Here is a 15,483-nt window from a genome sequence, read left to right as displayed (position 1 = left end):
TGGCAATGAAGAAAACAAGAACTATCTACATAGAAGCCACAATAAAAAGAGGAACATAATGTTGAGGGAGATATAGTGTTGATAAGAACATGGTTATATTTACAATTGGTATCATGAATTGTTCTTACTATGCATCTAAGCAAAGAGGTATGGCCTTATGATCTTTTGAAATCATGTATTTTTCTTAATTGGTTTTATTTGCCTCTTGTGTTTGGTTGTGTTGTCATCAATCACAAAAATAGAAGATTGTAGCGAAAATGACCCTATTAGGTTATGATTATGATTTTTGTGATTAATAATTACATAGTCAATGAGACTAACATGTTTATCAAGAATATATGTTAGTAGGTCTCATAGATGCAATATATCAAGAAACCACCGCAGTTGGGACAAAGTTTGATTAAATTGGAGAAATCCCTATGAAAATGACCTCACCGTATAGTCCGGTGATAGCACAAGAGTACACACCGGAGCATTTTTCAAAGAGGTGGAAAAATAAGATTACACTCACCGAAAAGTCCGATGCTTAGAAGCAGTGTACACCGGAGTATCTTTCTCAGAAGAAGGAAATGAAGACTTCACTGGATAGTCTGGTGTTCAAAGAAAAAGCACACTAGAGCATTTTTTGCAGTGAGGCTTCTCAACCAAGGAAGATCAAAGATCAACTCACCGTATAGTCCGGTGATGAAAATGTGAACACCAGAGGCTTCATCAGAGTATTAAATAGAGTGTGTGAAAAATCTAGAGAAGACAAAGATCTACACACAGGAAGAACCGATGATCAAAAGATCAAAACACTGGACAATTGAACAATAAAGAAGATGACTCGGTCAGCCTAAGGTATACACACCGGATAGTCTGGTGATGGCGATGGAGTATACACCAAACAATCCGGTGAATAAAAGAAGTGTAAGTGGAGTTCCAATGGATTGTTTCCTCAGAGTACACACTGGATGGTCCGGTGCTTGTACTACTGTTGTCACCGGACCATCCGGTGTTTTACAGTAAAGGTGAGCCGTTGGGATAACGGTTAGTCCGCAGGGTTGAAGCTATATATACCACTCCACTCATTCATTTAGATATGCTGAAGTCTAGAGAAGCCTTTATACACTTGAGAAAATATCCAAGCCATTAGAGTGCTTAAAGTGTTCATCTAAGGTGATTATGCATACCATTAGAGAGTGGTTACTGCTTATAGGTCTAGAGAGAAGTGTTGCTAAGTGCTACAACATAGAGAGTGGATCAAGAAGTGATCCAACCATGTACCGAGAGGTACGCCAGCGTCTTAGAGTCTTGGTGACTCGCTGATAACTTGTTGACCCTCCGACTTGGTGTAGAGTGGCAGCAAGAAGTTTGTGCGGGGATACGAAGAACCTTGTATTTGTGACTAAACCTTCGATGTAAAGACGACACATAAGTGACCGAAAAAAAGATTAGTGGTGAGACCTCGCCTTGGTGGTTTAGTGGCTCATCGTGCTTGATGCCTTGTTTTGGTAACTTGGTAGCTTAAGAACATTGATCGGAAGAGACTCGACGATTAGGAGCATATCTTTTGTAGAGCTCCAATGTGGACTAGAGGTAGTTTGTGTGCTATCGATACCACAGGATAAAAATCCCTTGTGCCGGGTCTGTCTCTCTATCTTATTTACATTTCCATATTTACATATTTACAAATTACCTTGCTATAGTAGACACACTAGATATATCTAGAGCATATTTAGATAGAAATTGATATAGATTTATCTTACGAAGTTTTTAGAGATATTAATTTTTAAGTACGCTAATTCACCTATTCTTAGGACGCCACTGTTCCTTACACCGGGTTTACCTCCGGACAGGAGCTCTCTGCCTTGGTTTTTCTGCAAATCTAGAAGTTCCAAGTTCGTGCCGGAAGTTTCATATTCCACTGCCAAAACTGAACATCGGAAGCTCCGACGAGTCAAAAGCACTAAACACGGGAGGTTCAACGGGAAGTTCTGAATTCAAACCAGAAGTTTCGGGTTCTTCAAAATCAGCACATCAAGACTAATACAAAATCAAAGATCATCAAACTAAATCAATACTAAGTTCAACCACTTATTGTAAATAAATCAAGACACATGTTTTCCCTCTAATGCAGAACACCAGATTTTTGTGCAGAGCCACCTTGAAAGGCATAGATTGCACCAAGGGTTGGTACTACCTGTTATGCTTCCACTGCAAAGTGTCGATCAGCGGGAACGGAAGCAAATTCTGGTGCATCCAAGATTGCCCGAATAACCCGCCACCTGTTCCACGGTAAGAACCTGAAAGAACATAGCTGCTCAGTTCATAGTTTCATACACTGCACCCTAATTAACTATGTTGTGTTTTCCTTTTGAACGTTCTTAACCGTGTTCATTTTGTTGGCTAGCAAGGTACAAGCTGGATGCATTGATGGAAGACGCGACAGGCTCTCTGAACGTCATGATCTTTGATGAGCAGGCGCAGGAGCTTGTCGGTGTCCCAGCGGAGGAGCTTGTTGAAGAGGTCAGAGGCGAAGACATTTCATCTGTTCTCGGTTCCCGCGGGAACCACGTCTTCGTAGTTGCCTTTGAGAACGGGAGCTTCGTGCCTTTGTGGTGAAGTGTGTCTTGAACGATGATGTGCTGCAGCTCATGAGTGGTTCGGCTCAGATGGCAGCAGCAGGAGGTGGTCTTTCGTCGCAGGAAGAGGCCTCTTCTGCACCCTACAGCTGCAGTTCACAAGTCAAGAAGGTAGAAGATGATATCCTCTAAGGATGTAAAGTGATCTGTAGAAAGTTGCATCCATTGTTCTGAAAGTGGATTGAACTCTAGAAAAACTCCTTATCTGCTGATGAAGTTTTTTTTTTTTGCCTATTGATGATAGGAGAAGGTGGTGATTAAGGAAGAGGAAGAGAGGGAGCTGAAGAGACTGGAGAGGACTTCCAATGAAGCTGAGCAGAGAGACGCAGAATGACTCCTCTCTCCAATTATCAGCTCTTCATCTCAGAAGAATGAGATGTGTACATGGTTTACCAGACCATGAAGTACCTCTCTGCCGTAGTTATAGAACCATCTTATGTGAATTAAGACCCGTTTTACCCTGTACATATTCCTCGTAATATCTATCTGGACCCTAATATAGCATGCACGAAGTACTGTCTCCTGAAAACAGCATTAGCCTGTCAGAAAATTGCAAGCTGGAGCTGGATCCTTTTGTCACATGGTTCGTTGTTATCTCGTTGCTATTGTTTAATTGTTACATCAAATCTCGTCGCTACTCGCGTATTATCGAATCAGAGTCATGTTAATTCTCTTATGCTAGTAGTCTGATGCATTTTTTTGGAGAGGGTCTGATTGATATGTTTTAACAAACTTCGATTTGCATTTGCATGTTTCTAGTGGAACTTTTTTTTGCATATATACGAGGTTGGGCTTCTGGGCAATTATTTTTTTGGATCCGTGGAGGTGGCTCAAGTCGAATGGTTGCCCGGCCTAATAGTGTTTCTCTTAGATCCAACGGTTTGGAGTCTAGCATCCTGGCTCACTTCGTGAAGTCGAGCGCCGTCTCCACACTCCCCGCCGCCGTTCAGAACGCCTGGAAAAATGCAGCAAGCTGATCTCCATGCTTGGTTGCTAAGAACTGTGTAAATTAGAGCGCATAAGTTTCCCTGGAGCACATTGACAGATTTGTGACAGGTGCGTTTGGATTAGAACTGACACTGACATGCCCAAGGATGAGGCCATGAAGGCATTTTTACTTGGAAAAACTCCGGTCAAGACAGTCTGAATAAGAAGCTGCTCTCTTCCACTGAACTTACTAGAGCATTAAATAATTCGAAATCGTTTAATGTCGATATCGTTCTTGGCCAATTTCAGCTGGACAGGACAGAGTGAGCAATCTCTGTTCCATCGAACCAACCTCCTTAAGCTTGAGATGGAGAATGCATGGGTGACACTGACACCGGTCTCCAAATATCATATGAGTCGGATTTCGATGTAGTGCTGGTGCACGGTTCTCTCAGATTATTTTGGTTGGTGCCAATCGTGTTGTCGCATGTAGTTACGCTGCTAATCCTGATCCATTAGTTTTGCACCATCTCTGTCGCTTGTGGTGGTGACACTTTTTTTTCTAAATAATCTCATGGCTAAGACACTAACCAGCCATGACGGATGAACAGAAGCCAAGTAGAAAGGTTCGTTCACCTCTCACTTTCTCTTCCTCCTCTTCTTCTACCTCTCTGTGGGTGGGGGTTGGGGGGTTCATTGGCTACTAGGTTATGCACTTTGCAACTGAACCAAATTAATCAACTCGATTTAATCGGGTTTTTGGTTAGGTAGATATAAAGTATAGTTTTTCGATTTTCGATTTTTTAAGTAAAACCCAGTTGGAAAAAAAAGAAGATACCGATTTTTTTGGCATATGAGGTTGTCCTCCACTCCTCTATTGCCCGTTGTTGGGTTGTTTGCTGGCCTGCTGGGTCGGTCGGTGGCCTCTGTTTGTTGTCGACGATTGACCGCATGCAGCCACGTACGGACGCACCAAGCCACAAATCCGCAAGACTACATCAGGCATCTCCGCAACACGTATCCGCTATGCTGAGCAAGTGAACAGAACAGAACTGTTGTATACTGATGTCTGATGAAAATTGAAATGTACGGTGTTGGCTCGTTATGTCATCTCAATTCGCATCAAATTTGGTAGAAATGATAATTACCCACACCGCATCGTAATAATTTGGTATTTACTGATCCTGAACCATATTTTTATAAAACACCATATTAACCAAAATAATAATATCATATTATACCAAAATAACAAATACACCAAACCGAAATAACCCAACAAACTATCCTATGGCCACCCTGATCGGCCCCTGCTAACGAGGGATACACAGTTGCACACTTCGAGAATTCTGGTTTTCCCGAAGAAACTAGGGGCTGCTCCCGCTGTTTCAAGGTGTCGGCGTGCTGTCCTGCTATATCCGGAATGGACTACTTCGCATTGAAACAACTTGCAACATGATATAATATCATGACATAGCAACTTGGAGAAAATGAGCAAAGCTGGACGATATATGCATTATTACATTGATAAAGACACACGCCTCATTTCTTGGCATTATTGCATTGATAAAAACACACGCCTCATTTCTTGCCACTTTTTTTTTGCGGGATCATTTCTTGCCAAATGATCATTTGATGATGTCAACTCCAATAAACGTTTGATTTGCGCAAGTAGATGCGAGCACATTTTATTTAATCATCGAATATAAACATAAATAAATTTTGCTTTGTGAAGTACTGCAGCATCTTTTTGGAAAACACCGACAACTCGTAGACGTACACACTAACACCATGATACAAACATATTCACACAGCGCATATGAAAAACTAAAGATACAAAATTTAAAGATTGATACAAACATATCCACGCAGTGCATATGAAAAACTAAAGATACGAAATTTAAAGATTGAAACACTCTAGCTTTCAGCCAGGGGTGGATTCAGTAGGAGCTTCTAACTCCTTTATTGTTTGGTAGTCGATGAAAGTCCCTGAACTCTCAAATAACTTTTTTTTATCATGGAGAGGAAAAAAGATAAAGAGATGAAAAGAAAGAGAAAGAGAAAAAGAGAGACATAGTTACTGTTTCCTTCGCATCCGTCACTGTCTTCACCGAACGTTCCTAAACAAATTTTTTTTCATGAATGAGAAAGAGAGAGGGAAAGAGAGAAAGAGAGAGAAAAAAAAGATTGGCACTTCATTCCTCTGCATCCGTCACTGCTTTCGGCATATCCATTTGGGTCGGTACAGAAGAACAAACAACAGCTTAAAACCTTTTTCCAGCTCATGCTGCTCAGGGTAGCTCAACATTCGGCGACCAAGACCCTGTTCATGTTCATGCTACGCCATTCAGCTTCACCGTCGTAATCTCCTGTGATCCACGTGACCAATAAAGTATCGTATGATCCGTCGTATAAATTGCAGTCAACATGTCCCTGCAATGAAGCAGGTAACCAGATCAGGAAACCCTTTCCATTGCACCTTCTCCTTGCAGATTTTCGCTTAAAAAAAACGTGGTCCTTCGATGCTATTCAGATTGTGCTTGGTGTTCAGTGGACATGACTCGGAAACAATTTAAGTGCCATGAAAAGGAATACGATTGAAAGAATATTAGATGCTCGCTTCGAGTCAGATTTGAGATTTCTGCGGGGTCCTAATTCCAAAGAAAAAACGTGAAAAGAGCGAGAGAGGAATAGGGATGGAAACAGATAGAATACGGATGAATAGTCTTAATTTTTTATATTGTTATTTATACTTTAATACGAATATGAATACAAATTTAAATATACTCGAATGTGCGTACGAATTGGATAATTTGAATCTGAATCTACATTTGGATATCTACTCAATTGGGTTGTATACAAATATTCTATATCTTTAATGACAAGAATTCTTATTTTGGTGTGCAAAAAATTCGTACACACTTGGAATTACCGAAATTTTAGAATTTTTGTTCAAAATTCATATCAAAAATTTAAATTTTTGTAAATTTTGATTGAAATTTGATCAAATTTGACTTGATCGGAATATATAAATTTCGTTCACCTCTATAAAACATTAGCAAAATTTAGTTCTCTGATTAATGAATATGAATATTATCTATTTCCATATCCGAGTGCAAAGCAATTCGGATATACACATTTAAATTCGAATCTTGAAAACAAATTTAAATATCCGTTTTAAAAATAAATTCGGATATTCATTTTAAGTCCAAAAAATAAATTCGGATATTCATTTTAATATCCGTTTAAAAAATAAATTTAAATATTCATATTTGTATTTTAACCGATATAAATATCAGATAATTTAATACCAGTTATCCATTTTCCATCGCAATAGAGAGGAGAGAGTGAAGGGAAGAGAAGACACTACGCGCCCACCCTCGCTGCTTCGAATTCCTCTCCTCGCCCCTCCCCTCCCCTTCCGTACCCTCCTCGAGGCCGCAGCCCGCGAGGCGCGTTCACACCGCGAGCCGATGCAGACGGAAGCGCGGGTGGGCGTCGTCGTCGACGGCCGCGCCGCCGTGGGCCGGCGGCAGGAGCAGCGCCACATCGGCACGGTGGCGCACCTCGCCGCCGGCGGGTTCGCGGGTGCCGTCAGTAAGACATGCACCGCCCCCCTCGCGCGGCTCACCATCCTCTCCCAGGTAACCTTTTTTCGGACTTATTTGGAAAAAAAAAATCCGACCTTTTGTGTCGCGCTTCGCTGTACGGATTGGAATCGACGAGCGGCGGGGCGGGGATTGGGGGGCTCAAGCAGAAGAAAGCGGCGTCTCTTTTTTTTTTTTTAGTTTGTGCGATTTTTCACCGAGGGGGGATTAGGGAAGGGATATTATTTTCCTTTTCGAGGTGTGATTAGGGGGATACGTGCAGCCATTAGGATCTAATTAAGAACAAGTCGTATAATTGTTTGTTTTTTCCTTGTTTCAAAAGAAAAGAAAAAAATGCTTGTTCTTTAAGTGATTCTGTATTGCTTTAATAGGTATTTAGCAAGGTATTTGGCCAGAAAGGAGCCTCCCTTTTTCATAGCCTTGAAGTTCTGTTTCAGTGGGTGAATGGAGTAGAAATAATCTTCTTTTTTTGGGTGTCATGGTGTGCCATGTTGCTTTACTTAATGGTACTCTGGAGGAACCAGATGCTATTGATAAGATACCGAGGCATTTTGCTGTTTGATCAGAAGCTAAGAAGGGCAAAGCAACTTTTATGTATTGAAATTTTTGCAAGCGCAATTGTTCAACTATAATTTATATCTGTAAGTATTAGATATAGATTCTCTTTACAAACAATATGTTTTTATAGATGCACAAAACATTGTATAAAAAATAAATTGTCATATCTTTACCGAGTTTGTAGGCATATGAGAATTTTGGATGCTCATAGGGATCTAATAGTACATATTCCTTTATTTGTGCATGTGTAAAGCTATCGGCGTTTATGAACAATGGTTTCTGTGCCATTGTAGAATTTTAGCAGGGACTGAAATCTAACAGGAACTACCATTACTGTTTGTAAGCTAAAAGGAAAAAGTTGGTTTTCCCTTGTGTTGGTAGCCAGTGTGTTTACTTACTTCATCCTATTAGTCAGAATTGCAATGTACCATAACGTATCATGAAAGCAAGCATGTTACAAGGCATTCCTTTTCAGTGCATCTGATTACTTCATTTTTATTAGGATTATGCCAAGAAGGGCTTAGTTGGGAATTTATGTTCCACTTTCTGATTAATACAGAAATTGTATCCATTGATGATATATGGAAGATGACTGGATACGGTAATTTGGCCAATTTCACATCAAGGACAACTGGTTCTATCATTTACATACTGTTCTTTTCTACTAGAATTATCAATTCTGATGCTTAATTGAGCGTTCATTCTTGATTCCTGCTTGACAATAGTTACTATTGTTGTTTGTTACTAAATACTGCTCTGTGCATGTCTGGTACTCTGGTTTTATATTGATTCATGAGAAACATTCAACATCTTACCTGAAAATAAGATTTGCTTGCGGAGCTTGTGACATACTGATCCGACAGGTGGCGGGTATGCATTCAGATGTTGCAGCTTTAAGGAAGTATAGCATATGGCATGAGGCTTCACGAATTGTTCGAGAAGAAGGATTTGGAGCATTCTGGAAAGGCAATCTAGTGACAATTGTACATCGGTTACCTTATTCCGCCATCAGCTTCTATTCATATGAGCGCTACAAAAATGTAACACCAAGTTTCCATACTTGAACACTTGACATATAAGATTGCCTAGCGAGAGCTTTCAATATTATTTTCGTGAAATGATTTGAAATGAGTATTGCAGCTTCTCCAAATGGTTCCTGGCTTGGATAGAGACTCAAATAATGTTGGCGTGGTACGTTTGCTTGGTGGTGGTTTGGCAGGAATAACAGCTGCATCTGTGACTTACCCATTGGATGTTGTCCGTACTCGTTTGGCAACACAGGTATCACTATTCTGCTTTTCCTCAATAAAACATAACTAATTGATCAATTTAATTTCCTCTAAAGATATCTTGCAATGAACTGTTGCATTGTGTTGTTATATGGACCACTGCTTTGTAGTTTTGTGCATTTTATTTTTCTTGACTTATTAAACATCGGGATGTATGATCCTCAATATATGTTGTTTGCCTAAATTTCTGCAGAAAACAACTAGGTATTACAAGGGCATCTTTCATGCACTGTCAACAATTTGTAGAGACGAGGGTGTCAAAGGATTGTACAAAGGCCTTGGGGCAACACTATTGGTAGGACATGAACATTTTACTGAGATATGTTATTTTAAAGTTGGCCTGCCAGTAACTTTTAGGAGTTACAGGGAGTTGGACCTAGTATAGCAATCAGCTTTTCTGTATATGAATCACTGAGGTCTCGTTGGCAAGCAGAAAGGTGCTCATCATTATTTCTCTATGTTGAATATTGTCACACCCTCCATTATCTGTTTTGTCCAAAATTTAAACTGATGGCTGTGGGCATCATTGCACCAGGCCCCATGATTCCACTGCTGTTATTAGCTTGTTTTCTGGGAGTCTATCTGGTATTGCATCATCGACAGGTAAGTGGTCTTCGACACCTAATGGCCTTCATTGTTGACTTTACATGACTGAATAGTGAATAAACAAAACCATAACATGCACTGAATAATTAGTAATTACTTGGACAATAAGAATGAGCCCTATTGAAGTATCCGACAATACATTTGTTGTGCTTTTAGGCAGCAGATAAACAGACATAATATTATCCACTTGCCTTGCTAATCGATTTTGGACAACATAAAAATATGATTTTTTTTTTATTATTTGGACGATAAATGGTACATTCAATATTGCAGCCACATTTCCTCTTGATCTTGTAAAGCGGCAGATGCAACTACAAGGAGCAGCTGGGACACCATCTGTCTGCAAATCAAGCATAACTGGAACTGTCCGCCATATCTTTCAGAAGGAAGGCCTTCGTGGCTTCTACAGAGGCATTGCCCCTGAGTATCTCAAGGTTGTTCCTAGTGTCGGAATCGCTTTTATGACCTACGAGACATTGAAGAGCTTGCTCTCCAGCATCGACGCAGACGATGAGTGCTGAGGTTTTCCAATTTACAAAGAGGTTAAGCTTCAGCAAGATTTTACCCACAGGTTACTGTAAGAGACTATGGGAATCGGAGTGACGTGCCAAGCATTTTTGTAGTTGTTGGTAGGATAAAGCTTACCTGAGATGTGTACAAATAAACCACCAGTTTTATGTTGTACCATAGGTTAAAAAGAGCAAATGAGCGCTCAGTTGGCCGTGTAAATCAAAAGCCATCTCTGTTTCCTCCGAGCATTATGCTCCAATTTTGTATCGTGAAATGTAACTAGACGGATTGGCGTATCTACACTGCGTCTGATTTTTGTTGCACAGAGCATAACAAAAGAAGACTTAAAAAAAATTAGATTCACTAATTTTGGACATCTTAATATTATTTATAAATTTATTAATATTTAACATATTTATTTAATTATAGAGAAAACAGTTGTACTTTCATGCATGCATATAATTTTAACATGTAGATGGCAGTAATACGAATTTAATTAAATTTGTTTCATGTTTTTTTTTAGTTTTAGATATTTTCTTGTGCATTTTAAATTATTTCAAACGGTTTATCAATATAACTATTATTCCTTTCGCTATTTTTCTAGAATTTCTTAAAACATGTGTACGCATATATATGTATATATATACATGTGTATACATGTACATATAGGTATATATATACATGTGTATACATGTACATATAGACACATGTATATATAGGTATATATACATGTGTATACATGTACATATAGGTATATATACATGTGTATACATGTACATATAGGTATGTATACAAATACGTGAGACCCATATAAAAGTAGCTATAATAACTTAACTCCTTAGAATCGCTCCGAATCTTGGCTCTTTAATACATGTAATAGGTACCCTTGCAAGGGGGGAAATCTGGATCAATGATTCTGTGCTTCGGCGAGGCTGGTGCCACTATAGCCTCCTCATTCTGGAACATGCCACGTGGAGTCTTCGGAGGTCCCCTCGGCGTTTCGGCCTCCTCGGTTCCTTTGTCGCCCGGTAGCCGTGGGCTCTTCAATCATGTCACATCAGTGAAAGTATGATACTGCATTAAGGGGAAGAAACCAAGCCAAAATAGGTGGGATTTTGCAACAAAAATGTTACGAAGTTGATCAATAACCGCTTGTGCCTCTCCACGGGTGTTACCTGTTCAAAAGGGATGTTTTCTGAACAGGCATCAACTCACCCTTTCATCATGTATAAGTATGTAATCACATCATATATATCTATTATTCTCTCGATCTACTGTCCCTCCGTTCTATTCATGTTTGAAAAAAAAAACAGTCATAGGGAGGACACTCAAAATCAAAGTGACTTTTAGTATGATTTTTGCAAATTTTCCTAAATGAAATTAGATTAGCATAACGGATAATTTATAAGCAAATTTAGCCTCAAATTTCCACCAAAATCGATAAAATCGATAGTGAGTCAGACCCAATTTACTTTCACGTGTAGCGAATATGGTTCTTTTAGGAATGTATGTGATTTTAGTGGTTAATAATAATATAGTTAATGAGAGTAACATGTTTATCAAGTATGTCTTAGTAAATCTTATGGATGCAATACGTGAAGAAACCACTGCAGTTAGGATAAATATTGATTGAATTGAAGAAATTTCAAGAAAAATACACACGCCAGATGGTCCGGTGATAGATATATTGTACACGCTAGAGTTTTTCAGCTCATGGCACCTATATGCCGGAAGGTACGACGCGTGAAGATGGTGCACGTCGGAGCATTTCCAGAGGAAGGAGTCGAAGATGCTACAAGCAGATGGTCCAATGCTCGGTGTTGTGTACGCCAGAGTATTTCTCCAGAGGATTGTTGAAGACTTTGCCGGATGGTCGGTGCTCAGAGTTGTACACGTTGGATGGTGGCACCAGAGTGCTTTTCCTGAGAAGTTCTCAACGGCTAGTTTGGCATGGTTGTACATACCAGATGGTTCGGCGATAGAGTCGTTGAATACGCGCAGAACATCCGATGTTCACAAATGAGTTGAGTGGGGATCCAACGACTAGGTCGTGGATGATGTACATGCAGGTTGGTCTGGTGAGTACAATCTGTTTTCACCGGATCATCCGGCGTACACATAAAATTTAAGCCGTTGGAGAAATGGCTAGTACACGGGTTTGAGGCTAGTACACACTTGGCTATTTAAGTGGGTTGGAGTCCAGAGAAGCTCATATACACTTGAGAAGATATCCAAGTCATCAAAATGCTAAAAGTGGTCATCTAAAGCAATTGAGCACAAGTGTAGGGAGTGATTAGTGCTAATAGTGCTAGAGAGAGAGTTGTATCTAGGTGTTGCTATATAGAGAGGGGATCAAGAAGTACCGTGAGGTCTTGGTGACTTGCCGATACCGTGAGTCTTAGTGGCTCATACTTTTTACCCTCCAACTTGATGTAGAGTAGCGACAAGATACTTGTATGGGGATGTGGAGATCTTTGCCTTAGTGGCTCAAGCTTTGAAGTGAAAACGACGGTAAGTGATCAGTAGAGAGGCTTGTGGTGAGACCTTGTCTTGGTGACTCAATCTACTTGAGGTCTAAGTGGCTCAAAGATTTTGACCAGGTACCGTCCGAGAGCTATAGCTTAGGTAGCTGCTCCAATATAAACTAGAGATAACGTTATGCTATCGATATCACGAGATAAAAATCTTTTATATGGAGTTTGATCTCTCTACCTTCTTTATGTTTTCGTATTCACATACTTACAATCAACCTTTACATATTTACCTTTCTAGAGTAGTTTGCTAGATTTGATTAAGTTTGAAATCTTTTTAAATGATATTAGAATAGACGCACTAGATAAACCTAAAGAACATTTAGATAAAAATTAATATTAGTTTATCTTATAATTTTTTTAAAATAAATTAATTTTAAATATCCTAATTTATCCTCTCTTATAACACTACTGATCCCTTTATCTAGCCAAGTTACAGCTCATCTCAAAAAACACCTTGCAGCTGTTTCACAAGAAGGATTCCTCTAACAGAGAGGAACTGATACTTGAATTCTTAAATCAGTACTATTTTCATCTTAAAATAGATGACATTTTAGTCACTTTACAATGTTCAAAACATATATGTTCTATAAGTTTAAAATAACTTTAGCCTAAGTTTTTCAATCTTACTCATCCCATTAAGTAACTTCCTCCTCAATATAAATCTTATTTTTCATATAATTAATGGTATTAAAGAAAATAAATTGTAATTTTATCTTTTATTTTAGGCAAATTTGGGAATTTAGACAACATACGTGACCGTATTTGCGAAAATAGATAACATGTCGACGTATTTGCAAATCTAGCACTCGTATTCGGTATCTCAAATACCGAAATTTGAATTTCGGAAACTAAAAATCCGAAAACACCGTATTCGGCAACTGAGGTGCCGAATACGGCACTGTGGGCCGTATTCGGCACCTCAGTTGCCGAATACACACGGCCCACAGTGCCGTATTCGGCACCTCAATTGCCGAATACGCCGGCCGACCGATTTGCCACCGCTTTTTGCTGCGTCGCATCAATCTCTTTTACGTCACATCAATCAATTTTCCCTTCCCTCCCGTGATGCTTTCGGCTGGTGCATGCATGTGTTGTTTTGGCGCCACACGCGGAGAGATCGCTGGTCTGCTGAATAAATTGAGGTCGCAGCAGCAGCAGAGCAGAGAAGGGAGAAGAGAAGGGAGCAGAGGAACGCGAGAAGCATCAGCAGAAGAGGAGCAACGCAAGCACTTAATTAGCTTTCGTACCGGTTAGTCCTTATATTACCTATTTAATACTTAGGTTAGTAATATTATTTAGAGTAATTAGCTTATTTGGTTAGTCCGTTTCGAAGTAGATTAGTTTTTCAAGAGTAGATTGTTTAATCCGTTCAATTACATTTTTTTAATTATATTAATTTGATAAATTAGAGTACTTTGATTATATAAATTAGATTATTTAATTACGTTATTAAAGTACTTAGAGTTTAATTAGAGTACTTAGTTTATTTAATTAGAGTACTTAGATTATACAAATTAGATTATTTAATTACGTTATTAGATTACTTAGATTAATTAATTAGAGTACTTAGTTTATTTAATTAGATTAAATGAATTAAATTATTTGATAAATTAGAGTACTTAGATTAATTAATTACGATGCTTAGTTTGATTATATGAATTTGATTAGTCTATATAATTATATTATTTAATTAGTTTGATATCATGAATTTCTTTCAACATTGTAATTAGATTGTGTCCTTAGTATAATTATATGAATGTCCTTATCCGGTAAAATTAGAAAAAATTACGTGTACCTTTGTTTAGCAGATACAATATTATGAAGCTTGTAATATATTCTAATTTGTTGTTCACCTATTTGTTGAACCATGAAGCCTTAAATCATTATCATGGCTCATGGTGGTCTTCCCGAGCTTCTTCAGCAGCGGTACGACGAGAACCATAGGGGAAGGATGATATTCACAGGACAACAGGTACCACGTTTATATGTGCTATTTCATTGGTACGAGAATTTTGAACTAACGCTGTACATGTATTGGATAACTCATGCAGTTGGGTCCGTTACGAGCCCGGAGTGTGCACAAGATTAAGGAGTTGGACCCTCGATTCCACGAGCCACTCGCACGGGCGGGACTACTACCTTTCGCTCTCATGATGGCCGGAGCTCCCATGGAGGTCGGTGGTAGGACACCTCTCCCGGCAATTGATGAGGCACTGCTCACAGGTCTCGTCGACCGCTGGCGTCCTGAGACACACACTTTCCACTTTCCTTTTGGTGAGATGGCAGTAACACTGCGGGACGTGGCCATGCTGACCGGGCTGCCAATAAGGGGTGCCCCGTTAATAGTTTCGCGACCCGCAAGGGAGCAGTGGAAGGGTTATGTTGCAGATAGGTAATTATTTGTTATGTAATGCATTTAAAATATTACAGTGCTATTAAAGCGTCATTGACCATCTGCATCTTATAGGTTTGGTGTGCAATACGACGGGAAGGATGCTGGCCTCTCCATGTCCTGGGTTCATGGGCTGACACAGTTCGGTCCATGCCCACTGGATGCGGACGAGAATACACTTATGCAACACTATGAGGTGTACTTATACGTCCTGCTCGGAGGCATCATGTTCTGCAACACGGCAGGCGATTATGTCGTCCCACATATTGTATGGTTAGCAGCCCACCTCGCGTCACATCCTTATGAGCCTACATCTTACAGTTGGGGATCTGCAGTGTTGGCTGCAACCTACAGAGGATTGTGTGATGCAACCCAGCGAACAAAGAGGAAGGCAACCATTACAGGGTGCTTACATCTCTTACAGTTATGGAGTTGAGA

The 15,483-nt window shown here is 39.6% G+C and overlaps 2 protein-coding genes across 7 annotated transcripts; both read left to right on the top strand.

Moving 5' to 3' along the window:
* The first annotated feature begins 6,875 nt into the window (after positions 1 to 6,875).
* On the top strand, positions 6,876 to 10,417 carry LOC133896274 (uncharacterized). Of its 6 annotated transcripts, none has more exons than XM_062336870.1 (8): positions 7,053 to 7,192; positions 8,217 to 8,315; positions 8,578 to 8,754; positions 8,855 to 8,995; positions 9,197 to 9,298; positions 9,370 to 9,440; positions 9,539 to 9,606; positions 9,883 to 10,417. In XM_062336870.1, exons 3-8 carry the CDS (start codon positions 8,587 to 8,589, stop codon positions 10,128 to 10,130), a joined length of 798 nt encoding a protein of 265 aa, XP_062192854.1. In that variant the 5' UTR covers positions 7,053 to 7,192; positions 8,217 to 8,315; positions 8,578 to 8,586; the 3' UTR covers positions 10,131 to 10,417. The 6 variants fall into 6 exon arrangements, with proteins under 6 accessions (XP_062192835.1, XP_062192854.1, XP_062192842.1 ...); XM_062336885.1 differs by having other exon boundaries at positions 7,073 to 7,192; positions 8,274 to 8,315; XM_062336851.1 differs by lacking the exon at positions 8,217 to 8,315 and having other exon boundaries at positions 6,876 to 7,192.
* A 3,950-nt stretch (positions 10,418 to 14,367) lies between these two features.
* On the top strand, positions 14,368 to 15,481 carry LOC133902019 (protein MAIN-LIKE 2-like). Its single transcript, XM_062343592.1, has 3 exons — positions 14,368 to 14,625; positions 14,705 to 15,045; positions 15,121 to 15,481. The coding sequence occupies exons 1-3, from the start codon at positions 14,542 to 14,544 to the stop codon at positions 15,479 to 15,481; spliced, it is 786 nt and encodes a 261-aa protein (XP_062199576.1). The 5' UTR covers positions 14,368 to 14,541.
* The last annotated feature ends 2 nt before the right edge of the window (positions 15,482 to 15,483 follow it).

Source organism: Phragmites australis, chromosome 2 (genome assembly GCF_958298935.1).
Source record: "Phragmites australis chromosome 2, lpPhrAust1.1, whole genome shotgun sequence".
Lineage (NCBI taxonomy): Eukaryota > Viridiplantae > Streptophyta > Magnoliopsida > Poales > Poaceae > Phragmites > Phragmites australis.
The sequence above is the reverse complement of the archived record's forward strand: the minus strand, read 5'-3'. Positions and strand labels throughout refer to the sequence as shown.

Coding starts and splice junctions, on each gene's coding strand:
- LOC133896274 (XM_062336851.1), top strand. CDS start 7,022: ATGCAGACGGAAGCGCGGGTGGGCGTCGTCGTCGACGGCCGCGCCGCC. Junction 8,755..8,854: donor CATATGAGCGCTACAAAAAT/GTAACACCAAGT, acceptor TGAGTATTGCAG/CTTCTCCAAATGGTTCCTGG. Junction 8,996..9,196: donor GTACTCGTTTGGCAACACAG/GTATCACTATTC, acceptor AAATTTCTGCAG/AAAACAACTAGGTATTACAA.
- LOC133902019 (XM_062343592.1), top strand. CDS start 14,542: ATGGCTCATGGTGGTCTTCCCGAGCTTCTTCAGCAGCGGTACGACGAG. Junction 14,626..14,704: donor TGATATTCACAGGACAACAG/GTACCACGTTTA, acceptor TAACTCATGCAG/TTGGGTCCGTTACGAGCCCG. Junction 15,046..15,120: donor AAGGGTTATGTTGCAGATAG/GTAATTATTTGT, acceptor TGCATCTTATAG/GTTTGGTGTGCAATACGACG.